Raw genomic sequence first — 26,219 nt, 5'->3', positions numbered from 1 at the left:
GTAATAGCAGCAGACTGGTACAGCTGACTGGTTTTTGTTGTTGTTTTTTGCAACAATTCATTTCATGAACTCTGGGGCTTCTCTCCATGACGTGCCATCATGCATAGCTTCATGGTTCCAGACTTTCTTCTGTTACTGGTTTAGTCTATAAATTTGCAATGCTTATTATAGTTGACCTAAAACCTCTGTTTGAGACTTCAACTTTTAAATTATTGTTATTACCACATTTTAAAAATAGGAATACTTAGAATAGAAGATTTTTCATCAAATTGGCACATGAGAGACTTTAAGACTGTGCAGCCCTGGATTCACTGGGGTGCGGCCCAGAGGCATTAGCAGAGACTATGAGGAACATCGCAAAGTACTGGGCTGGAGTAGGAGAGTGTGAGCGAAGGAGGACGGACGGATCAAATTTTGATAATAAGAGACTGTGACAGTGGAGCAATATCGCCAAAGAATTGGTCTAGAATTTATCTGAAGAACTTTATTATTAGTAAGGTAGCAATAGAAATGAGTTTACCAGGCTATGAGCTTTGTGGATTGCTTTATTGTTTCATCCTCTCTCTCTCTCTCTCTTTTTTTTTTTTCCATTGAGCTAAGGGTATTTCCTCCTGTAATTGTGCACCTATAAATTTGTGCAAATGTATAGTTCTGCTACAAATTTGTACAGCCGATGGGACAAATTAGCCTCCACTGGAGGATCAGCCTCAGATGTAGATCACCAGAAAGCTACTTCTCTCCTGTTGTGCAGTGTAGAGAAACTCTTCAGGCTGTCTTATGCTTCTGCCTGGCTAGTTTATCCCCATGTAATGTTTGGTAGGTTAGTTGTAATACTTCAAATAGAATGGTGAAAACCAACATGTCAGAATGCATAAAGTGGTAGCTGAGGTATTGAAAGGTGCTTACTACATCACAGGGTCTTTGCTCAGATTGAGAGACAAGGGGACCATAGCAAGGGTGGGAATCTAGGAGGTCATGGCTCTGCAACTGCTCAGTTGATTGGGTCCATAGCTTACACATCCATAAATGAAGGGAAATGAATTACAGTTCAACCATCTCAACCATTCTAAGAGAATCAATGAAGCAAGAACAAAGTAAAACCAAAACCAAACAAAAACTACTGCCTGTCTTAAATGTGCGTAGTGTGAATTGTGTGTTCATGCTTTTATTATTTTAGGCATATTATTAAGCTGATATTTTTTTTAAAAAGCTCTTTCAAAAAATTATTAGAAGAATTGTGAACTTCACAGAATTACATACCAGTAAGAAATACTCACTTTGAGTTCAAGGTAGATGATTACTCAGAATATTTTGGAAATTTTTATGGCCTTAAGGAAAGGATAAACTGTGTGGAGGGGCGCTGCTAGGAAGGTGTGTGCCTTGGGGATGTTGGTGTTGGGAATGGATTCTGATAGAGGATTAATTAGTCATTGACATGCAAATTGCCTTTCCAGAATTGCAAATATTTGTCTTCATTTGTTAAAGGAAAATTGGATGAGCACTCCACCTTTCTTGCCATATAGCAGATGCAGCTAAATGAATCCAGGCTTTCACAGCATGTTGGGAGCATCTGAGAAATGATGGTGGAACTGATAGTTGGCCTGGAAATTATTTCCAGTGTTATCATTTTCATTATAATGATGTTATGGTAACAATTATACTTTATGCAGAGTCTTCGCCTTCTCATTTGTAGATGCCTTAATCATTTAGATGATATGCATGCATCATTTCTTCTTGATAGTTTTTTAGTGATTTAGGCAATATTTTACATTTTATTATGATTGCTTAACATGCATAAGTAGAGTTCCAGTTTGTTTTCATGACTAGAAATTTCTTCCACCGCTTTCACATGAATAATTTGGTGGTGGTGGGGAATTAATAAACAGATAATAGATTAAATATCATTTCAAATAAACATTTGTTTCACGTGAACAAATGAATTCTTTGAAATAAACTGCTGGCATTTGTACTGTGCATAATATTATGTGGGTCTCTATAGAAGACATTTTGTGATTAAAAAAATCATTAAAGTTCGTTAAACTCTTCAGACATATTTCTTTAAAAATATTCTGCAGTTCACAGTTTTCCCCGAGCTAGTTAGGGCTTCCTCTTGCTTGGTTGAATTAAAGAAGTTTAGAATATATGAATGATTTTTAGATTGTCTGCCATATGAATGACCCACACCCATGTTCCCTCCTGAATAATCAGGATTTGGCAGTGCAGTGTTTGCCTCCATTTATTATTGCCTTTTGTTTGAATTAATTGACACTTTGTATTTGTCATGAGAAATAGGATATGTTTCTCTTAAATAGTTACTTTTTTTTTTTTTTTTTTATGGCTGTGTTGGGTCTTCGTTTCTGTGCGAGGGCTTTCTCTAGCTGTGGCAAGCGGGGGCCACTCTTCATCACGGTGAGCGGGCCTCTCACTATCGCGGCCTCTCCTGTTGCGGAGCACAGGCTCCAGACGCGCAGGCTCAGCAATTGTGGCTCACGGGCCCAGCCGCTCCGCGGCATGTGGGATCTTCCAGGACCAGGGCTCGAACCCGTGTCCCCTGCATTGGCAGGCGAATTCTCAACCACTGTGCCACCAGGGAAGCCCAATAGTTACATTTTTTAAGGATGACTATGTGGAAAGTAATAATGGTAGATGACTAGGCTGGTGCAAATGAAATGTATGGATGATTTGTGAATCTGATGTTTTCGGAAAATCATTCTAAAGCCATACATAATGACTTTGAAATATGCAAAACATGCCAGAAAATTTTGGTAGAATTTAATTTCTTAATTTCTTTACCTATGAAATAAATGCCATCCTAAGCAACTTTTCACAGAATTTTATGAAATTTTTAAGTTGTCTGAGTTTGATTCTATCTCTGCAAGTGTCCCAATTGCTGCCCGTCAGTACCCACTCTGAAAACCAATGCCAATGAGAAGAGAAATGTAGGCCTTTGATCCACACTTCTTTAAAAACACTGAAATATATTTGATGTATGATATTATGTTAGTTTCAGATGTACAGCATAGTGATTGGATAGTTGCATACGTTTTGAAATGATCACCACGATAAGTCTAGTAACCACTTTGATCCACACTTAAGGGATAGGACTTAACATATTATTTTCCCCAGGGGTGCTGGAATTTAAATTTTGACTCTTTTAAAAGACTGAGAAGAATGACTCAAATCGTGGACTGTGGAGCAGCTGAGTGGGATGGTATGTAAGGCGAAGTGAAGTTCCAGGGCCATTCATTCAGTTACACCAAACTACTCTACCTAGCGGCAGTTTCCCTAAGACTAACATTAGGCAATGTTTTCAACACTTAACATCTTTCTGAACTTATAGACATAAGCTTTAGACTTGTCACAACTAGTGCTGGAGGCTAAAAGGGGAAAAACATTTTATTCTTTAGTGGAAGAACAAATCAGATAGAAGGAAGATATAACAGCCAATGACAGGTAATTTATAAACAGAACATTGAATTTAGTTTCTCTGTTTTTTTTTAATCTATGACCTCATGTGAAGATGGAAAGTGATCCATAAATGATAAGAACTTAATATGTAATGTAATCTAATACTTGGGATGCAATTATCAGCCATTAGTCATAGTCTTCCAATTTTTCCCTTTGAAAGTCATAATTGGACTTTGTTTGCCTAGATAAAAGAAAGTATCATTAGCATTGACATCAGGATGTTAATTACCAAAAAGAAAAAGAGCCTGCTAAATCCTCATTTAAAGAAAGGAGCAGGCTAGGGTTGTCGTGACTGCCTCTGAGGAAGGCAGGGTTTTGGGGGCGTCTTGCGCTCGCTGAGGGGGCACCTCGGGAACAACGGCGGAAGGAGATAATCGCAGCACCAACCTGCTGGCTGCAGAGACTGCAAGTCTGGAAGAGCAGCTGTAAGGATGGGGAGAAGTGATGCTGATGGCAGATAAAGTCCTCCGATGGGAAAGAGGCTGGTTTCCACCTGCCATCATGGGTGTGGTTTCTTTGGTGTTTCTGACTGTCTACTATCTAGATCCATCCGTTCTATCAGGTGTTTCCTGTTTTGTTATGTTTTTGTGCTTAGCTGACTACCTTGTTCCCATTCTAGCGTCTAGAATTTTTGGCTCCAATAAATGGACCACTGAGCAACAGCAGAGATTCCATGAAATTTGCAGCAATCTAGTAAAAACTCGACGCAGAGCTGTGGGCTGGTGGAAACGCCTCTTTACGCTAAAGGAAGAAAAGCCTAAAATGTACTTCATGACCATGATCATTTCTCTTGCTGCGGTTGCTTGGGTGGGACAGCAAGTCCACAACCTCCTTCTCACCTACCTGATAATGACTTTCTTACTCTTGCTTCCTGGACTAAACCAACATGGAATCATCTCGAAGTACATTGGAATGGCCAAAAGAGAGATAAACAAGCTTCTCAAACAAAAAGAAAAATGAATAATACATCTGCTTTATTCAGTGTGATTAATGGCGTATACATTGTCCTTGGGGACAGCGTCTGTTATGCTGTCTGGATGCTAAAATGTTACAGATGTAGCTCTTTGCTGTCCCTCATTCTGCCCTTAGTTAGTAGAAACTCCGAATTGCCAAGTAAGGCTTTATGCCCAGTGTCTTCAAGGGTGTGTTGTCATCAGCTGGCCTTATATGGACAACTCATTCATCATTACCACTTGTCTTGGTTTTTCTCACCCACGGTTAACTGAACTCTTACTTTTAAAATAATATAGTGGTGAACTTCATCCTTTAGTACAGTTAACAGTGGCTTGGGAGAACTGTTCAAGTTGATCTTCACTTTAGCTGGATACAAGATCGTGGTCTGTGGCTACAGGAAGCTGGTTCTACTGTCTGCTTCCACACTCTGCTTAAACAACTGTCTGGCTTCGTGAATACAGAAACCAAGTTTACCACTTCTGATGAAGAGACCAGTTAAGATTCATTCCTCATTCTGTTTCGATACTGTGGGAGAAGAATCCTCATGGAATAAAATGAAAGTAATTCCATGGCCTAGTATGTGTTGGCTTCTCCCTTGTGCAGAATTTAGCAATTTGTTGGAAACATTGATCCTTCCTCTCAAATGGGGAATCTGACAGGCTTAGAACTCTTGTTCCTGTGCACTTAAACTTGAAGTTAGTACATCCTTAAGGGCTTTTTAGTAGCAGGCTTACGCAAGATGGTATTTAGGATTTTTAGCATACTTTTAATTTCAGATTTTCAGCTAACTGAAACTAAAGTACATAATAGGTTAAGAGTCATGTCTATGACCTTCACTCCAAGACCAGCCAATAAAGAACAAAACTCATCCTGTGTTTAGTCAAGATTCATTTCAGTAGAAAATCCTACTAGTTTTTCAAGACCAGAATAAGCCTTTAAAGGTAAGCCTCAAGATTCTCATTTTATGGTAACACTGGCTGCTTTTGGTCCCCATAGATGGAGTAGTTGAAATCTGTAGGAATGAACCTCTGAGGGCTGGAAATGTGACATATTTGGGAACAATTCTTAAACTGATTAACTAGCTGTAATATAGTTTTGTGAATTTATTGCACTGATGCTGTAAAACCTGGACCTTGTGGTATATCTGTTCCTAAATAAGTGTTGTTTTCTCCCCTTCAATATTGCTGTAAACAGTGGCACCCATGTAGCATATGTTTGACTTTTCTTTTTTAATGTTTCGTATACAAACTCCCATAATTTACATGTGTTTCCTCATTGTAAATAAGCTTGTCTTCCTAGATTTTTGTGTGTATGTGTGTTCTACCAATTAACTACTTTTGCAGTTTTAATCCTGTATTATTTCTTCTACTTTGTTTTGTGTAAAAGGGGAAAAATAAAAAAGCTGGAAGCCCAAAAAAAAAAAAAAAAGAAAGAAGCACATACTGTGAACAGTGAGAGACTAGATCTCTCACCACTTCAGTGGAAAAATCATGTTATCAGTATGTTCAGTATGTTCAAATGATTATTTGCTATTAAAGGATTTTGGGATTCTTCTCCACTTTAGGGTCAGTCCGACTTCATGGTGGCAAAAACGAGTTTGAAGGCACAGTGGAAGTATATTCACATGGAGTTTGGGGCACAGTCTGTAGCAGCCATTGGGATGACTCTGATGCATCGGTTGTTTGTCACCAGCTGCAGCTGGGGTGAGTTCGCCCATCCTTGACCAAATCTGTCTGCTGATACCCGAGAGCAATGCTGGGCGCCCGTCGTTACTGTGGAGAGGTTACATCTTCCTTCCTCATCCTCACTTTCCTCACTCTCATTTTTCTCAGAAGAGATGTAAAGAAAGGGCCCCAAAAGGAAGGAGTGAGTTCTTTTACATACAAATGCACTTCACTTGTTACTAGCCCTACTGACTAGGAAATGGGCAAATGCTAAGTGGTCCAAAGTTCAAAGCAGCTTGTGGTCTTTGACTTTAACAAAGTAATTGTTCAGTGCTAGGAAGCAAGGAATTTGGTCCTAAGAGTTTTACTTTCTCAGCAGCCTGTGCAGCCTGAGGTTGCTGTCATTTGCTTTTAACTTTCTACCTTGAGCCATCCACAAATTCCATTTGTGTGTGTGTGAAGGAGGTGAGGTTCACTCGTGCTTTCGTCCCGAGCTGGGTAAGGGGTGATATCCTGGGACATAGGTTTCTGTGCCGAGGAGGTCCTGTAATAGATGGCAGCTTCCCTCAGCCCCGGCAGCATCCACTGTCCTGAGAAGCTGCCGGCCCTTCCATGACTGTAGGCGCTCTTCTTAAAATAGATTGGTGTATGCTGATGCCCACCAGGCCCTGCACCTTTATGCCTCGTTTCAAGGGGTTTCCCAGGGGCAGAAGTTTCCATTTTGGAACAAACGTTTTTGGTTTTTGTTGTTATTCTTATTGTTCTGTTTTTGTGTCTCATTTATTTTTTCTAAGTATACATGCCCTATATTTTTCTTGGTCTTTATCACCAGAGATCTTTAGAAAGCATGGAAAAGATCTTGTTATGAAGGTTAAAAGGACTGAAAGAAAAGTTTTCAATTTGCAAATATTTTGGATTAATAATCAGTGAGTGGTTAAATCTAATGTGATGACACAAATGAAAAGGTTAGTCAACTCCAGCCAAATCAGTAAGAATTAAATTAATTAATTATTTATTTTTGGCTGCTTTGGGTCTTCGTTGCTGCACGCGGGCTTTTCTCTAGTTGCAGCAAACGGGGGCTACTCTTCGTTGCGGTGCACAGCCCTCTCATTGTGGTGGCTTCTCCTGTTGCGGAGCATGGGCTCTAAGCGAGCGGGATTCAGTAGTTGTGGCACACGGGCTCAGTAGTTGTGGCTCGCGGACTCTAGAGCACAGGCTCAGTAGTTGTGGCGCACGGGCATATTTGCTTTGCGGCATGTGGGATCTTCCCGGAACAGGGCTCGAACCCGTGTCCCCTGCATTGGCAGGCGGATTCTTAACCACTGCGCCACTAGGGAAGTCCCAGTAAGAATTTTAATTTGCCAACTTCCTGTCTTCCCACTAGGAAGGTGGGGAATGAGTATTTAGTAAAGGCAAACCTTGAGGGCTTAAGTTTTGTTCAGGCTTTTGATGCTATTAGCGTAACAAATAGGGTTAATGTACTTGATTAGTTAACTAATCTTAAAAAATGAGTGTTGGAATAAATCAGGATAAAAGAAGGAAGAAGGGGAAAGACTACAAAGTGTTAATGGTGTTTAGGATGTTAATTACTGATTTTATCCATGAGTATTTTGTCTGGTAAACAGTCACTGGCAGGTGGGCAAGTCATGAAGAATGTTGACTTGCTGCTTTTTCTTTTGCCGGCCTGGAGATGTAACAAATTTGTAGGCTGGTGTCAGTATCTTCCTTTATGTACATTTCTACCCGTGCTTTTATTACCCCTGAAAATCAGGGTAGAATAAAATTTTCTATGAGATTCTGACATAAAACAAAAAAAAGTACAAATGAACTTATTTACAATACAAAACAGAAATAGAGTTACAGATGTAGAAAACAATCTTATGGTTACCGGGGGTACAAGGGGGAGGGATAAATTGAGAGACTGGGATGGACATATACACACTACTATATATAAAATAGGTAACTAATAAGGACCTTGTATAGCACAGGGAACTCTACTCAATACTCGGTAATGACCTATATGGGAAAAGAATCTAAAAAAGAGTGGATATATTTATATATACATAACTGATTCACTCTGCTGTACGGCAGAAACTAACACAACATTGTAAATCAACTATACTCCATTAAAAATTAAAAAAAAATAAAAAAAATAAAACAAGAACATTGCAATGGAGATGTGAATTACAGTGGTAGGTTACTAGTCTCTTGATTGATGAAAGAATGTAAACTATCTTTCTGCAAACATAAACTTCAGGTAAGCTGATCTGATTCCTTCTATCATCTCTTAGTAGTCCATTAATAAAAAAGGATTGCACAATAAGAGCAGGGCAACCCAGCTTTATTGCTGTTAAGACACATTCATATTTTAGATAAACCCCAAATATTTACTGTTTGGTTAATGGAAGCTGTTGCATGAAGACAGTTCTAGAGATTATCATGTTATTTGGATAAGCATTTAATCTTTTAAAAACATAATACCAATTTTGTACATATCAGAGTTAAAAATATGTAGATTATATGGGTTATTATCTTATTAATTGGTTTCAAAGTCTTGCTAGCAAATACTATATATAAAGTTTAAAAAAATGTGAATGGATTGCCTCTCTTGATATTATCTTGCTTAGACGTGGTAATAATAATCGTTTTGAAAATAAGAGCCTGAAATATTGGAGTAGGAAAGACTCTTCAAGCATCCAGACTTCTTTTACATATCAGAAGGCGGAGCTTAGAGAGACTTTAGAGTGATTTGCAGCTGAGTTCAGACTAGAATCCAAGTCCCACTGGGCCACATGACACACTTCTTCCACAAAGCCACCCAGACTCCCTTTTTATTTATATCTCTAGTATTTGCCCATTTTCTTCTAAAATCAACCATAGATAGTAAAGGCACATGCCTACCATTAGTTATTCAAGATTAATTTAAAATATTACCATAGGTAATCAATCCAAGTTCTGATCTGATGTTTTGATTTGCTTGAAATTTACATAATGCATTGTTTTTCTTTTTCTTCCATATCTGTCTTTATTGATTTCTTCCATTTTTAAAAGTCCTAGTGCTTTGATAAAAATTAGCCTACATTTGATAAACCTAACCTTGATCATTGTACTTACAGAGGTAAAGGAGTAGCAAGACAAACCCCGTTTTCTGGACTGGGCCTTATTCCCATTTATTGGAGCAATGTCCGTTGCCGAGGAGATGAAGAAAATATACTGCTTTGTGAAAAAGACATCTGGCAGGGTGGGGCGTGTCCTCAGAAGATGGCAGCTGCTGTCACGTGTAGCTTTTCCCATGGTAAAACAAAATATTTATTCTCTTACTTTCCTGTTATTGTGGTTTCAGCATGATTCCAGATAATAAAAGTGTCTCAGTTAAATCATTTCCTAAAAGAGTTTAAATACAGACTTGAGTCTGAATCATCATAGTCTATCTACAGTCTAATTAAATAGTCTTCAATAGGATTTCATCTAACAATTAGTTTTCCATTTGACCTCACTTTTTACGTATTTTCTGTTTTATCTAATTTGCTTATAGAAATATTATATACTGTATATGAAAACAATTATTTTAGTAATGGAAAATTGGGACAGAATCAAATTAAAAATCATCTTGAAACCAAATATAAAATACAGCAACTACAACAAAATATTTTCACTTTATAGAATGGAATAGAATCATGGTACCAGTGTTCTCTTTTGAGTTGTAGATGGCACATTTCATAAAACAAATTGCTACCTTGGATAAGGGCTCCTTCTAAGCACCATATACTAGGCATGAGGTGATTAGAGTATGGTTTCAGTATACAGGTATGCATATGTTCATGAGAAAGGAAGCAGAGGAGGGAATAGTTGCCTTTCACAATGGCGGATGGGTTTTCTGGGGTCCATGGTTGTTTTAATGTGTGACCACAGCCTGAGGCTACCACACTGTCACAGTATCCCTTTTGCATTTTCCTTGGAGACAGCAGCCTGACCAGATGTCCCAGGTCTTAGAATGCCAGCAGCCAGCGCAGGGCAGTGGTTTCTGTTTGAGTGCAAGTATCAGGGGAGGAATTGAAAAGTTTCCACTGCAAAACATACAGAGACCCAATTTAGGGTCATTCCTGTGAACTGGCTGAAAGAACCAGTGGAAATGGTACAGGATATGGTACAGGTGTGTGCTCGGAGAGCTACAATCCTTTTGTGGGTAGGCAAGGTGCATGTTACATCTTTTTTTTTTTTTTTTGCATGTTACATCTTGATGTCTTGTAAGTTTTTCCTTTTCTTCCTTTGCCTCTCCACCTTTGGGTAATGCTACTTTTGGCAAATACGTGTTTACACATTACTACATCAGGGATGCTGTGAATTGGGCTAAACAGTGCACTGCGTTTTGTAGATATTGCTTGTATTCTATGTTCAACCCAATTGATAAAATATGTTTAACATTTTTCAAGTAGTGAAGTAAGTAAAATCTTGAAAACAATCTTTTTTTCCCAAGATCTCTATCTACTTTAAAAAAAAACTAAGTCTACTCTCTGTGATCTATCCACTTGTTTATTCTCTGGTTGCAAAGATAAATTTAAGGTCGGTTGTAAGCATATATAAAACATAGAAGGTTGAGATAAATTAGAAGTGAGAGTGAAAAAAGATGCTTTTATGGTAAATTAAATGAGAATGTGAAAGCAAATAGCTCAGCAAACATGGAGTCCATCTTAAGGCAATAGCGGTGGACTTTTAATACATTCTTTTAGTTTGGAATTTACATTTGGCGTCTTGGCATCTAGTACTTTTCCAACGCTTACAAAGTAGAAGATCGTGTGTGAGTACTGGACATAGGAAATAGCAATCTAAATGAAACATCTGGGAGTTTTATTTATCCGTAAGTTAAATATGAGTCAATTACTTCACTGAAATCTTTTTCAAATGCTTTTTTTGTGTGCGTGTATTTGTTGGGAGGATGTGAGATGTTGACTAAATTTTGTCTTTGAGCTTCTCTATATTTTCACAATTACTTATACAACCAGTGGAAAAACTATATGTTTTAAAGTAAAACACGACCTTAAAAAAATGTAAGGTAATATGCGATAATGTTTCTAGGTTGTAGGTGATTTTAAATTTCCTCTTAAAAAAATTTTTTTCTGTTTTCTCCAAGCTTACCATGGAGATGGGGGGAGGGGAGGTAGAGGAGAATATAATAATTTAAGAAATTTATACATTTTTTCCATCATTTTTTCTATATTTTACAAGCTTCTTAAAGGAAAAATAAACATAATAACACGCAAATTTAAGTTTATTAGCATAATTCAGTGATCAGTCATTATAAGAAGCTAATATACAATACTGAGACCAGTTATGTTTATTAAACCTGTCTTTTATCCTTTTACAAATTACAAGTGCTAGTTGACTTATGTAAGAAAACTATATTACAAGTATTAGTATATGAGTAGATGCAAATGTTCACTATTCTAAATCCCTCCTCGAGTGTGATATTTGAATATAAATATGAATGTCCAAATACCATTTATTGACGCCACTAACACTGTGGAAGAATTAGGAGCATATTTCATGTGGATAAATGATGAGCATTTGGCAAAATACGCAACTAAATTTCCTAATAGGGACCCAGCCTGTTCTGAATCTTTTACCATCTCACATCCTTTATTCCAGAAAAATTAGACTGCCATACTGTTTCCCCAATACATACAGCTTTGTGCTTCTATGTTTTTGTTCATACTGTTCGTTTTGCCTGAACTGCACTTCCCCCATGTCTGACTTCTGAAATCCCATCCATCATCTTGGCCCTCTTCAGCTACCAACTTCTTCAGAAGAGATTCTCTAATTACCCCCACTGGTGAGCAAGCAGCCCTTGCACTGAACCCCTGCAGGGTCTTCTCGATGCTGTCTCGTCTGTACTCATGTTGTCCATGTCCTGAGGCAGTATACTTCTTGAGGGTAGTGTCTGTGCATTGCCTTTCTGCCTAATACCTGTTTAATAAACTGAATTGAATGAACAGATATTGCTAATTATTTTTCCTTGTTTGGGATATCCTTTCTAGGCTTTTAGTTATCACTTGCCAATCCACTCAGTCAACAAATATTTATTACATGCCTCTGTATAGCTGGGTATCTGAGGTACATGGACAAAAGGGAAGGGCATTCCCTGTGTCCTCAATTCTAGACCAGGGTAAAGAGGGAGAAATTCAGGGACTTCCCTGGTGGTCCAGTGGTTAAGGCTCCGTGCTCCCAATGCAGGGGCCCCGGGTTCGATCCCTGGTCAGGGAACTAGATCCCGTATGCCACAACTAAAAGATCCCGCACACCACAAGAGAGAGACCTGGCGCAGCCAAATAAATAAATAAATATTAAAAAAAAAAAAAGAGGGAGAGAGAAATTCAGAAACTGACGAAGCTAGATAAGGGCACTGTAGACTACAGTACGGAATTTGCAGTGGGAAGCCTCTGGTGGTTCTTCACAGAGTATGAACTGATTCATACCCAAATGAATTTTCAATATTGTTTTTTGAAGGTGCTGGTTGTGATGTCCACCAACTTGTTATAATGTGTTAGATGTTAACTTTGTCTTGATTTCTACAAATGTAAAAATATTTCTATGCTGAAAACAAGTATCTTATAGACATAAGTGCCATTCTTAATAATTACATATTGGTAATGCTCAAGTTACTGTAAATAAAAAACCAATGCCACCACCACAATGGTGTCAGCAACCCCGTAAAAATCAAATGGGTTTCCAATAACTGCAGTTTTGAGTGTGTCTTTTCTGGTTTCTGAGGTCCTTGGGGGAAAGTGAATTTAGACTATTTCCTCTTGAGAGCTATTTATATGAGCGTAATTCAAGTTGGAGTATTTTAATTGGTAGAGAGTACCATAAAATATATTAGACATGCGTGGGTATGTCCATATCACTTAATAAATATAACTTAATTATAGAGAATGGCAAAGAAATAAACTATACCTGATCTTCTCGCCCAGTGTGAATCCGTAGGTTTACTTTGTTGTTAATTTCACGTTGTGCAGGCCCTGCGTTCCCCGTCCTACGCCTTGCTGGGGGGAGCAGTGCACGTGAGGGCCGAGTGGAGCTCTACCATGCGGGTCAGTGGGGGACTGTCTGTGACGACCAGTGGGATGATGCAGATGCAGAAGTGGTCTGCAGGCAGCTGGGCCTGAGGTTGGTCTTTCTTGTTCTTGTTTTGTTTTGCTTGAATTTTTGAGTTTAGTATTTCCATACCCAAAGGTAGGTGTGTTTAAATTGCAGATTTCTTTGAACAAATGGAACAAGCCACCTTTTGATCTTTGTATTAGGCTGTAGGCTCCCTGAAGAGAACGGTTATGTACTCTTAGGTCTAACCTATTTGTATCTGAATTCAGCTGATTTTATATCCCTAAGAATCTAAGCCTTTTACCACTTTTCATCAGGAGCCTTTACGTTACTCCCAGGTAATGACTAACACTGTCAGCTGTAGTGACTTATCAGTCATATGATGAAACTAGTTGTTAGGCTTTAACTGAAGTTCAATTCCTTTCCCCCAGATACTGTCTAAACTTTTGACCTTCGCCTCCTTATTTGTGAGGTATGTGCTTAGAACAAAGGATGTTTGTTAATGTACAAAGGAAATAATTCCTATGCAGGATATGGCAATGAAGCACGTGCGATAAAAACGGCAATATGAAAACCAACATTAAATGTTGCTTCAGTTGTGATTATTTTGGAATAGTATGTTATAATTTTGGATCCTCTAACCCCTGTCTTTAGTGATTTTGAACATTGATATAGCAAGCCTAAAAGTTTCTCTAAAATTATATTAGGGAATCTTTTGAAAGTTGATATTTTACTTTAAATTAGAAAAAAAAATTATTTAGCATGTTGTGGCAGGTTGGGGTGGGTGGATGTGGAGGCTTCTAAAACTTCTCTGTCCATGTATCATTTTGTCCATTTAAGCATAATCTTTGACACCAGAGCATGAATTTTGCACCTTGAACCATCTACAGTAATTTTTTTGCAATTGTTTTTGCAGCTGACCCCCCTATTTTTCAAAACTGTATGTTAATATTGAAGTATTTTAAAGCAAAATAAAGATGTTTCAACATTTTACCTCTATATACTTCAGTGTGCATCTCTTAAAAATAAGAACATTGTCCTACATAGCCAAATTATCATTATCACAACTAATATAAATGGTAATCATTCTTAAATTGTCTAATACCCTGTCATATTCAAATTCCCATAGTTGTTCCCACCATGTCCTTGACAGATGGTTTGTCCGCAGCAGAATTTAGTCCAGGACCTTGCAGTACATCTGGATGTTATGTCCCTGAAATCTCTTTTAATCTAGAACAGCCTCTTGTTTTTCATGACACTGTCTTGTTGAAGAGACCAAAAACCAAGCCAGTTGTTTTGGAGACTAAACTACCATCTGGATTTGTCTCATTTCTTCCTCTTGGTGTCATTTAGCCTACTCCTCTGGTTCTTGTAACTCCTGAAATGGGAGGCGAGGTCCAACAGCTTGATTAGATCAAATCAATCAAGTATTTTGGCTAGAAACCATCACAGGTGATATGTTCTCATCTTGCACCTCATTAGGAGTCACAGAACAGCTCTGGTTTTCCCCACTGATAAGGATAAGGTTAAGCACTGGATTAAGGTGGCATCAGCCTAATCCTTCACTGTAGGTTACATTTTCCCCCTGTAACTGATTCTGCAACCTAAATGCTCTTTCACAGTTTATACATGGGAAAGGAATAAGCATGCAAAGTCCTGTGTCCATAGGGCTTATAATTACTGGTGATGTATGATCTGACTGGTATGATCATTTTCTTTGGATGGGTCAGGAATAGGGCCAACTAGCTCTTTTTGAGAAAAACTGTATTAGTCATTAAATTTTGAGACTAGATTTTCAAAACGTTCTGACTGGGTATCAATTTCAAGACCAATTTTTCTCAAAATTTTCGATGGTGTCAGAGTCAGCATAGCATACGATTATGAGCATGTGCCCTGTACTCAGAAAGACCTGAATTTGAGTTGTATTTCTGGAGATAAGAAAAATTGCAGAATATCTCTTAGTTGCAGTTTCCTCATCTATAACACATTTCCTGATATAGAGAGTTTAGTGGTTATAAAGCAGTTAGCACACATAATAGGTATACAGTATACATTGACTATAATTGGGTACTGTTATAGCTGAAAGATGTTATTAAACATTCAAAGAAAAATGTTATTAAACATTTCAAAGTAAGCTGGACATTTGGTAGATCATCAAACACCATTCCTCTATCTAGAACTTCTATTTAGTTAGCTGTATCTATGAATTTCGTATTTTTAAAAGACTCTAATGTGGGTATATGTGTATTTTTTTTTTAATAGCTATTTTATTTATTTATTTATTTTATTTATTTTTGGCTGTGTTGGGTCTTCGTTTCGTGCGAGGGCTTTCTCTAGTTGCAGCAAGCGGGGGCCACTCTTCATCGCGGTGCACAGGCCTTTCACTATCACGGCCCCTCCCGTTGCGGGGCACAGGCTCCAGACGCGCAGGCTCAGTAGTTGTGGCTCACGGGCCCAGTTGCTCCACGGCATGTGGGATCTTCCCAGACCAGGGCTCGAACCCGTGTCCCCTGCATTAGCAGGCAGATTCTCAACCACTGCGCCACCAGGGAAACCCGGTATATGTGTATTTACTGTGTTTCCAATTATGGTATCAGTGGTATGCTAATTGATTTTCATGTTAGTTACTAAGAAATCAATGTCTTTGCCAAAAATACAAAAATTTTAAGGGCATAGTAATAGCATATTTAACATTACAAGTTGCAGTATAGATTACTCTAAATTTAAGGTATAAGGCATTTATTATTATTTATATATTTCTGTGGGAAAAGGCAAGCTTTTGTTGCTTAGAAAAATGTGTAGAAAATTTAAATGACACTGTAAATTTTAGTTACATTTATAGTTACTCTAAAAATTCATGTTTTAACGTAGAGTTCTTTCTTGAGAGCCAAATTTTTTTTTTCACTCATATAAACTGTTGTTAAACAAAGACCGTGTTGCAAACAGTAGTCTACTACATGGAAAGAATACAGAGATAGAATCACAAGGAAGACTATATTAATGTTGAACACATGCGTGGGTTGAGTAAAGTGTTTACATCTTTCTCAAGCATTGACTCACTGCTATCTTTTGTATGAGGAGATTTGTGTTCAGAAAAGTGATTAAAAGGAAAAATATCTTCAAATATTCAAGGCAGCAAAGATCCTCCACAAGCCTATGTAATAACCAACAATCCAGCTTGGCGGAGATTTGTTTTTATTATAAGTACTCTAGGCTCGAGCTGACATTGTTCGTTTGCTTTTCTTTCCCTTGATTTTATACTTCTCTCATAAGCTTGCAACAAAGCAATATTCTGCAACTGCTCTTCTCCTAGAATTTGTTTTGCTCACTTAAAGACACAGTACTTTCAGATGAAATAATTTTTAATGTTACAAGTTTGATAGCAGACAGCATAATCATAGCTTATCTCAATTTATGATTTGTTCTTAAGCAAATTTCATCTCAGTCATACTTGCCTTGTCGAATTCCCAAAGGGAAACTACACCATGCCTCTCTGGAGTGCTAGTTACAATTTCTTTGTGAGATGCTGTCTTTGTTGACCCACACCTTTTAATGGTGTCTGTAGATTTTGGTAGCTGGCAAGCTTCCTAAAACACAAAAGGAATTACTGGACTTAAGATACTTAAATTTGATTAGCCTAGAACTCAGAGAAAGATGAGGAGCAGGAAAGGAGGCAGCCCGATGTTAGAAAATTGAACTTGAGAATGCATATGTACACAGTGAAGTTTCAGGTAGAGACATTTTAATTGGAGTTCCTTTTGTGCACTTAACATTGAAGCATTTCCTATCTCTTTTAGAACTCTTAAAAGCGTAGCGTAGAACTGTGACATCATATATTATTGTGTGGATATGCCATAATTTACATAGAATTTAAAATTTTTTAACACTTTTTCTTCTTAGGTTTTTTTTTTTGCTATAAAATTATCATATAGAACCATACTACTGAGTGGTCAGAATAAAAATTCTTCTGGTACAATTAAAAATGTTTCTTTGTTCTCTTATTTTACTGTTTATTAATTTCTAAAATACTTTATAAACATTAATGGTATGTGGAATTATTGAGCAGGAAAGAGGCCTTATATAACAGATAAGAAAGTTAGGCCCTCTGAGATTACTCAAAGCCCCTAAATCATACTGTGAGTGAGGGCCAGAATCTTGAGATTTATGGCTTCCAGTGTAGGATTTTTTTTCTTTCATGTTACACTGTTTGCAAAATAGACAGGTGTTAATAAGAATAAATATGAATATAGGGCTGAAAGAAATAGGTAAGTCAAGAGAGAAAAGTTAATTGTAGGAAGAAACAATGATGAACATGTTTTAGACAGACTGTATTTGCGGTGCCATAGCCACCTTACTGAAGATGCCCCAGGAGACTGCAAGAAAGCCAAGTGTTTCAGGGTCTGCTCTGTAGCCTGACAAGCCTTACCATCTCATGGTGGTGTAATGCTGGGCTAATTATTAACTTCTCGACCTCAGTTTCCTCATTTGTAATTAGGGATAATAACATCATGGGGTTGTAGGGAGGATTGAAAGAGTTAATACATATAAAGCTGTTAGACCAGTGTCTGGCATGCAGTAATCATTCAGTGTATTTCAAATATCATAATTAGAGATGGAGGGGGTTGTTTTCCAGGGAGAAGTATAGGCTATTGATCATTAAAAATGAGCTTTTTTCATCCATATGTTACAAGTGCTGCAAACTGATATTTGCAGTCAAAGGACCAGTCTTTTATAACCTAACAAGTAATTATCTTGTGCGATAGAATTGCCTAACTCTATTGTGTCTATTCAAAGTAGTGGCTAAGCCTGGGGATTGAGTTAGTCAGATGGTACTATTTATTTGCTTTTTTTTTCTATGGAAAACAAACAAACTTTATATGAATACAGTCAGATTAGCTAAGTAGGTTTAGGAATGTTTTGAATAAAGATCAGACATAGAATCAATTCAGTGTTTATTGGGGATTGCTGCTATGTAGGTCAAACAGCTTTACAGAAAATAACCTAATAAATCAGTGTATTATATCAGAGAACCCCACAAATTTATTCTGTGGTCAGAGGGTAAGAGAGTAGGTAACACTGGGACTATTACTACAAATGAACTGCCAGGGCTGGTGTGGACATAACTTCCATAAAGGAAGGACAGAGAACACACAGCTTTATCGAATTCACATAGCACTTATTTGCCTTTAACAACCCATGAGTTTTATGTTGCTTTCCCTAGTATTGCACAGTCTCTTGAAGGGCAGAGTCATCAATTTCTTTGGTGTTCCCCTGAGAGCCAGCACAGTCCAGGGCACCAGGAAATACTAGTGACTGGCTGAAGGAATGTGTATATTTATAAATATTATAATCTTAATTTTAATAGACTCAAAAATTAGCTAGGAAACCTAGTTTGTTTTACATCATAGTTTCCTAGTTAGTTTCTTTTTTGGTTCTTGAATTTATTATATTAGTTTTTCTGATTAGTTTATTTTAATTAAACATTTTTGCGATCATTAAAATAATGTTTGTAAACAATGGAAAATATATATAATGTTTTAAACAATGGAAAATATAAAAATATATATAAGGAAGAAAATAAAACACCCATATGGTGTTTTAAGACTGCATTATAGGACTTCCCTGGTGGCACAGTGGTTAAGAATCCGCCTGCCAATGCAGGGGACACGGGTTCGAGCCCTGGTCCGGGAAGATCCCACATGCCGTGGAGCAACTAAACCCATGCGCCACAACTACTGAGCCTGCGCTCTAGAGCCCGCAAGCCAGAACTATGGAGCCCGTGTGCCACAACTACTGAAGCCCGCACGCCTAGAGCCCATGCTCTGCAGCAAGAGAAGCCACTGCAATGAGAAGCCCACGCACCGCAACGGAGTAGCCCCTGCTCGCTGCAACTAGAGAAAAGCCTAGGTGCAGCAAGGAAGACCCAATGCAGCCAAATATTTAAAAAAAAAAAAAGAAAAAAAGACTGCATTATAACATAGATGACTTTCCCCAGAGTCACTGTTTGGGGCTTCTGCTCTCCCATACTGTGTCCTCCCTTAAGGAAGGGACACAATTCAGAGGCAGTTAATCAAGCCTTTTGCTTTTTCCTAGGACCTCTATCACATAATCTTTAACATATTTGAAATACAATATATTTCAGTTACTCTGTCCAGCCCATCTCAAGTCACTCCCAACTAACGAATATTTTAGGCTTGGTTTGTTATTTTTTTCTGGGGAATAAAAAGGCTTTAGTTTGTAAACTTTTAGCCTAAATATTTAATGAAAATGATATTAAGGATATGTAAGAATGCATTCTTATTGTTTTAATTTGACCATTGTAAGGTTGAGCATCTTACCATATGGTCAGTGGCCGTGGGCATTTCTTCTTCTGTAAATAGCCTGTTCCTCTCCTTTGCCCTGTTTTTTTAAAATTTATTTATTTATTTATTTATTTTTGGCTGTGTTGGGTCTTCGTTTCTGTGCGAGGGCTTTCTCTAGTTGCGGCAAGCGGGGGCCAGTCTTCATCGCGGTGCACGGGCCTCTCACTATCGCGGCCTCTCCCGTTGCGGAGCACAGGCTCCAAACGCGCAGGCTCAGTAGTTGTGGCTCACGGACCTAGTTGCTCCGCGGCATGTGGGATCTTCCCAGACCAGGGCTCGAACCCGTGTCCCCTGCATTGGCAGGCAGATTGTCAACCACTGGGTCACCAGGGAAGCCCCCTGCCCTGTTTATGTTGGTCATTTTGTCTTTCATTATGATAATAATAAGTTATTATTTATTTCTAGGAGTGTTTTTTTTCTTTGATTGTGGTTACGTTTTACAAATATATCCTCCAGTTTGTTTGCCTTTTGACTGATTATGGTGTATTTTGCTATACAGTAGTCCAAATTTATATGTGATTAAATTTAACTTTTTTAGTCTTTGTTTTCTGACTTCTGGGTGTTTTTTTTTTTTTATCTTGCTCAGGAAATTCTCTTATTACCAAGGTTATAAGAACTATGTTCTTATTATTTCATTATATTAACTTTTTAGTCATCTTCCTTCCTTCCTCCTTCCCTCCCCTCCCCTCCCCTCCCTTCCCCTTCCCTTCCCTTCCCTTCCCTTCCCTTCCCTTCCCTTCCCTTCCCTTCCCTTCCCTTCTCTTCACTTTAGGTCTTTAAACCATCTGGAGTTTATTTTTTGTTTCTGTTATGAGTTTAGGATCAAATTTTATATTCTCTCATATTGGTCCCTGGTTTTCTTATAGCACCTAATCTTGGCTCAATGAATTATACCCACTGAAATTTTCTTTAACAGATCTTTTTCTTTCCTAGCATTTATCCCAGGGCAAAGATCCAAGAAGGCTGTTAATCTGCCTTTCTCCAAAGCTTTCCTATCTGGCTTCCCCATGACCTGCATTAGTCATCCTGTCTCCTCCTCCTCTGTTCTCCAACTTTCAGTGTTCTCTAAATCAGTTTCCATATTTGCTTTCATTAATCTCTTTCCTCTAGAGCGAGGGTCAACAAACTTTTTCTGTAAAGGGCCAGATAGTGAGTATTTTAGACTTTCCAACTACTCAACTGAGCTTTTGTGTAGTGCAAAAGCAGCCACAGACAATAAGTTGGGAAACAGTGTGCCTTTGTTCCAATAAAACCTTATTTCTGGACAGTAAAATTTGAATTACATATATAAAAATTATATTCTTGTTTTGGTTGTAAATTCTTAAGATAGTTATAATGTTATAAGAAAAGGGCAACTTAAATAATGGGGAATAGATGCAGAATCATTGAAAAATAAACTGCAAGTATAAATGCTCTAGTCTAAAAATTAATAGGCTAAAAGGGGCTGAAGATGCAATTTCTGAAGTCATTAACCATTTTGTTAGGCAATCGTGATCTTCTTCATTTAAATCTGGGGTTCTAGAAGATGAATTCCCATGTTGAATTGTGGGAGAAGTAAATTTAGTCAAATAAATTTAAGTGAAGAGATATTTGGCCATGAGTAACAGAGAACTGAAGATAACAGTGGATTAAACAAGACAAGAGTTTACTTCTCTCTCAAGAGACCAGAGATAGCTCAAGGCTAGTATGGTGGTTCCACAGTCATCAGGGCCCCAGGCTCTTTCTTGCTTGCAGTTCTTTCATTCTTAGTGTGGCACCTTATGGACCAAGATAGCTTCTCAAGCTCCAGCCATCACCTCTGCCTAACAGTCAGCAGGAAGGAGGAAGTGGGACAAGGATACTTCCTGGAAGTGATACATGACACTTTTACCTAAATGTTATTGGTCAAAACTTAATCATATAAAATGAGTACAGAGCTTCAATTTGGGATGATTAAAAAGTTCTGGAGATGGATGTTAGTAATAGTTGCACAACAAGGTGAATGTACTTAGTGCCACTGAATTGTACACTTAAAAATGGTTAAAGTGGTAAATTTTATGTTATGCATATTTTAAAACAAACAAACAAACAAACTTCACTGTAAGGAAGGGAGGGTGGGAAATGTGGTCTTTATTCTGGGTAGCCATTGTCCTCCTAAAACTCTGAGGTTCCATTACTAATGAAGAAAAGGGGAGTAAATATTGGAGAGTAACTAGCAGTCTTGGAAAAATTTGTGATAGCTGAAAATATAAAGATCAACAAACAAGCAAACAAAAAAGAAATAGAGCAAGTCATGTGTGACCTATGGAGTGAATTGATAAGGGAAATTATGAATTAATCCTAACTTTACCTTTGCCAGGGGCAAAAGAAAAAAGTCAGACCAACCTTTGGTCTGACTTATGTTCTTATGTTTGTTCAGCGGCATTGCCAAAGCATGGAATCAGGCATATTTTGGGGAAGGATCTGGCCCAGTAATGTTGGATGAAGTACGCTGCACTGGGAATGAGCTTTCTATTGAGCAGTGTCCAAAGAGTTCCTGGGGAGAGCATAATTGTGGCCATAAAGAAGATGCTGGAGTGTCCTGTACCCCTCTAACAGGTAAGAGCTTCACCCCATTAATCTTAACCAACTCTTGCCCCCAGCACCATTTGGGCTTACCTTCCCTTCTCCTCAATTTAGCTGATATTACTAAATGAGCTTACAAATAAAGCCCCCAAATAAAACTTAAAAAAAAAAAGTAATACAAATGATATATTAAAATGCTATCTCCTTATTCATAGATATTTCTGAATTTTTCAGTTGCAAGCTATACAGTCCTATAAAGCTAGGTCAGAAAATAAGATCTTGTTGCAATATATAGTACCTAATAGTCAAAATCAGTGTGCAATGATAAATTTCATGTGTTAGGTATTATAATTCTATATTTAGTCCATTCATATATTAACCTATCGTGATTCTAGGAATGTGTTTGTAGCTGGTAAAACCATATTGATGGGATTGTTGATTAAAGCACACTATTAAAGAACCAAGTTATCTTTGCTGTGCTCAATATTCAGACTATTCCAAATCACAGCATGCTTGTCAAGATATATCTTGTGTTGCAAGAAGGATATTTCTGAGTGCAAATGAGTGTATGTGTATGTACTTATATGTTTGCGGGGAAGAAGAGGGAAATGGAGAGGCAAGAGAAGTTGGGTCATCACAAATCTGTTGTTTCTATAGTAAAAAGAGCTTGAAGAAAAAAATTGGGAGCTTTAATCTTTCTTTAAAAAAATCAAGTGAAACACTTCTGAGGGACTGTGAAATGCTGAAGTTCTACTTTTTTATTTACATAGTTCTATACACACTGTTGTTTTTATTAGAATAACACATTTATACACAATAGAAATATAAAATTTATACCAGATTGTAAGCCAGAGCACTTCATTCTCTTGATCCTCCATTTTTTCCTCTTTCAAATGAGGATAGTCTTGTAATGTTGCTGAGATGGTCAAATGAGATACTAGGTGTAACAGTGCTTTGCAGACAGTGAAGTTTTACATTTGTAAGTGATTCTGTTGCTAGGAGACCTTCATTTACTTTAAAAGATCCCAGAAAGTCATGAGAAGTATAACTTTTACCCACGATTATTTATGTTTCATTTGGTGGGGGGGGAGGGGTGTTTGGATTATTTTGCATGGAAATAGCTTTTTAATATACTTTTTTGGGAATAAATTTATTGTATTGTGTATCTGCTTAGAAGCTTTTTATGGAATTCTCTGGGAATTAATTATTCATTGAATTTACGAGATTCAAATTCAGATTTGTATTATTGATAAAAGAACAAAGGGAAAACATGAACCCCAGTTTTGTAACCTATGAATGCCCAAGGAATAATAAATACCTTGACATGATAGATCACTCTTTAACCAGAATAGCTTTTTCTGTCTCCATATTGCAATATTTTTCATTCACAGTTAAATTTTTGAACTATTTCCGAGTTACTATTTTTTTTAACTTTTTAAATTTAAATGACTAATACTGCTCATACTTAAGGAGATTGAAGCCATAGGAAATTTCCCAAATATTATTTAATCTGGAAAAATCTAAATAACTACTTTGGAGTTATATCAGAATATGTTTTTCTACTTAGAAATAGGAGTACAAATAAAAAGGAAAGACTATTTTGTTAGGACAGATATGTGTTATGACTTTTACTCCAGAAACAATCCAGTGACCTCAGGTCATTGAGCACAGTTCTAATGGAAGTTTAACGAAAGGCCTAGAGAGAGATCTGAGTAGGGTGATATTTCTCGTGCAATTAAAACGTTGTTCTACCTTTTTTGATAATTATTTGCTTAGTCTCTATGTCTCCTTCTTGTCACAGATGGGGTCATCAGACTTGCAGGTGGTAAAGGCAACCATGAGGGTCGCCTGGAGGTGTATTACAGGGGACAGTGGGGCACTGTCTGTGACGACGGCTGGACTGAGCTGAGTACATACGTGGTTTGCCGACAGCTGGGATTTAAGTAAGATCCATTGACGGGAGGCAGCTAAATGCCAAGTTATATTTTTAAGAGCCTCATTTTGTAATCCTTACTTGTAATTTCTATAATACTAAAAATACATGTTCACAATCATTATCTACCTATCTATTCTACCTACCTTCCTACCTACCTTATCTACCTTCTCTATATGGAAATTGAACAACAAAAAAACCAATAACATTTTCTTTGATGATGAATAACCGTATCTTGCTGTTTATCTCATTTGCCTTTCCTGCCACCACCCCTCTTCTTTTTTTTATAAATTTATTTATTTATTTGGCTGCATTGGGTCTTCGTTGCTGAGCGTGGGCTTTTCTCTAGTTGCAGCGAGCGGGGGCTACTCTTTGTTGTGGGGCGCGGGCTTCTTATTGCTGTGGCTTCTCTTGTTGCAGAGCACAGGCTCTAGGCGTGCGGACTTCCGTAGTTGTGGCACGTGGGCTCAGCAGTTGTGGCTCGCGGCCTTAGTTGCTCCGCGGCATGTGGGATCTTCCCGGTCCAGGACTCAAACCCGTGCCCCCTGCACTGGCAGGTGGATTCTTAGCCACTGCGCCACCAGGGAAGTCCCACCCCTCTTCTTGAATAATGGAGCCATGGATGACTTTTAGGTCTCATTGTGTCTGTTCAAGTAAGACTGCATGCTTTGAGTGCTCAGTTTTATTCTGATGTTTCACTACTATTGGATGTTGTTAGTACTGACGTCACTGTATCTAAAACTGCAGAGAAGTCCAGTGTCAAATGCTTTGGTATTACATTATTTCCTTTCTCAGAATGTGATGATAATTATCACTTTTATTTGAGAAAAACAGCTTTCTTGTCATGAGATGACCTTTAGAACTCACCCTTGACCTCACTCTCTTAAAAACTGAGTATCACGCTTTGGGCAATATATTTCATGTCACACACATAATGCATTCCAGAGTAAGGACTTAAGTTGGTTGAAATAACTGCAAATGATGCCTTTGAGCTAATATCTGAATGAAACCCATGAATGCCCATTCTTTCTTGTTTTCCATACTTCTATGTCATGCTTGAAGTAATTGTCTCATGCTTGAAAAAATGAGCAAAATTATTTCATTTCAGCTTGAGATAGAGCTAATTGCAAATATTTATTAAACCTTAAAAATATGCTTTCATTCAAGCTAGGTATGACCATGTTTAAGCATATATTTTTAAGTTTGTAAAAGTAATATAAAATTTTAGATAAAGTTTGGAAAATAAAGAAAATAAAAAACTACCCCTAATTTTTCCATTCTTACACCATCATTATTATAACTTGTGTGTATAACTTTATAACAGCTCTAGTAGTAGATATGTAATTTTTCTATTCATGTTTTTTACTTTTATATTATTACACAGTCACAGTTTTTAATAACATAATAACTATTGAATGTTCATACTATAATTTACTTAATATTTAGATTAGTTTAATTTTTCCTGTTATAAATAATGACATCATAAAGATATAGATGCATGTTATTGACTAATATTTTGAATTTTCATGGGCAGTGCAGTCATTATTATATAATTGTCAGGTCAAGGGGTATGATATGCCAGCCAAATAAATATTGTTGTTTAATTAATAAGAATTACTTAAAAATATCATTTCATCTGAGTAAATCTCTGTTAGTCTGAGAACTGTATCCTGTTTTCACAAACTTAGAAAGATTCAAAAATACTATTATTTACTATTTTCGTATTTTTCCTTATTAATTAAAACAATTGAGTGACTGATTTTTTTTCCATATTTTATTTATTTTGTTTCACAAATACATTCAGTTTTTCTTGCATATACAGAGTATCAGAACTTAATGGTTTTAAGAGTGTTCTCAATATTTGTTAAAAGTTCTAAATGACTATGTTAGAAGGTAGAATAGGCATGTGCTACATTTACATTTTAGTTTATGGAGGAGTTTCTGAAAGAGAATACTCTTTTGGAATGAGAAAGGGTGAACTCTGGGTTTCTTCATACAAATGAAATCCTAAAGTAAAATGATCTCCTGCTGTCTGTTATATAGTTGATATGGACAGATGATAATCAAATTGATGCATTTTGTGGAAACATGGTATAAGTTGAAAGTGATAGCGATATGGGATTCCGGATAATTACTTTTCTATCTAAGATTTGATTAGTCAGCACAATAGAAGTCTTAGAATGACTCATTCAAAGTTGC

At 37.4% G+C, this 26,219-nt stretch overlaps 1 protein-coding gene and 1 pseudogene across 2 annotated transcripts in view; both read left to right on the top strand.

The window, feature by feature from the left end:
- PRSS12 (serine protease 12) overlaps positions 1-26,219 on the top strand; it is a 73,592-nt gene that overhangs the window by 10,246 nt on the left and 37,127 nt on the right. The window contains exons 2-6 of the mRNA XM_082389640.1: positions 5,987-6,125; positions 9,203-9,381; positions 13,100-13,250; positions 21,942-22,120; positions 23,889-24,030. Coding sequence (XP_082245766.1) covers positions 5,987-6,125; positions 9,203-9,381; positions 13,100-13,250; positions 21,942-22,120; positions 23,889-24,030 — 790 coding nt within the window. The remainder of the gene's footprint in view (positions 1-5,986; positions 6,126-9,202; positions 9,382-13,099; positions 13,251-21,941; positions 22,121-23,888; positions 24,031-26,219) is intronic.
- LOC309627592 (ADP-ribosylation factor-like protein 6-interacting protein 1 pseudogene) lies at positions 2,987-5,928 on the top strand (annotated as a pseudogene). Its single transcript has one exon. The product of its transcript is annotated as an ADP-ribosylation factor-like protein 6-interacting protein 1 pseudogene (transcript).

This window comes from Balaenoptera borealis (assembly GCF_965194805.1).
Source record: "Balaenoptera borealis genome assembly, chromosome: 4".
Classification (NCBI taxonomy): Eukaryota; Metazoa; Chordata; class Mammalia; order Artiodactyla; family Balaenopteridae; genus Balaenoptera; species Balaenoptera borealis.
This window is presented reverse-complemented; position numbering and strand designations above follow the sequence as displayed.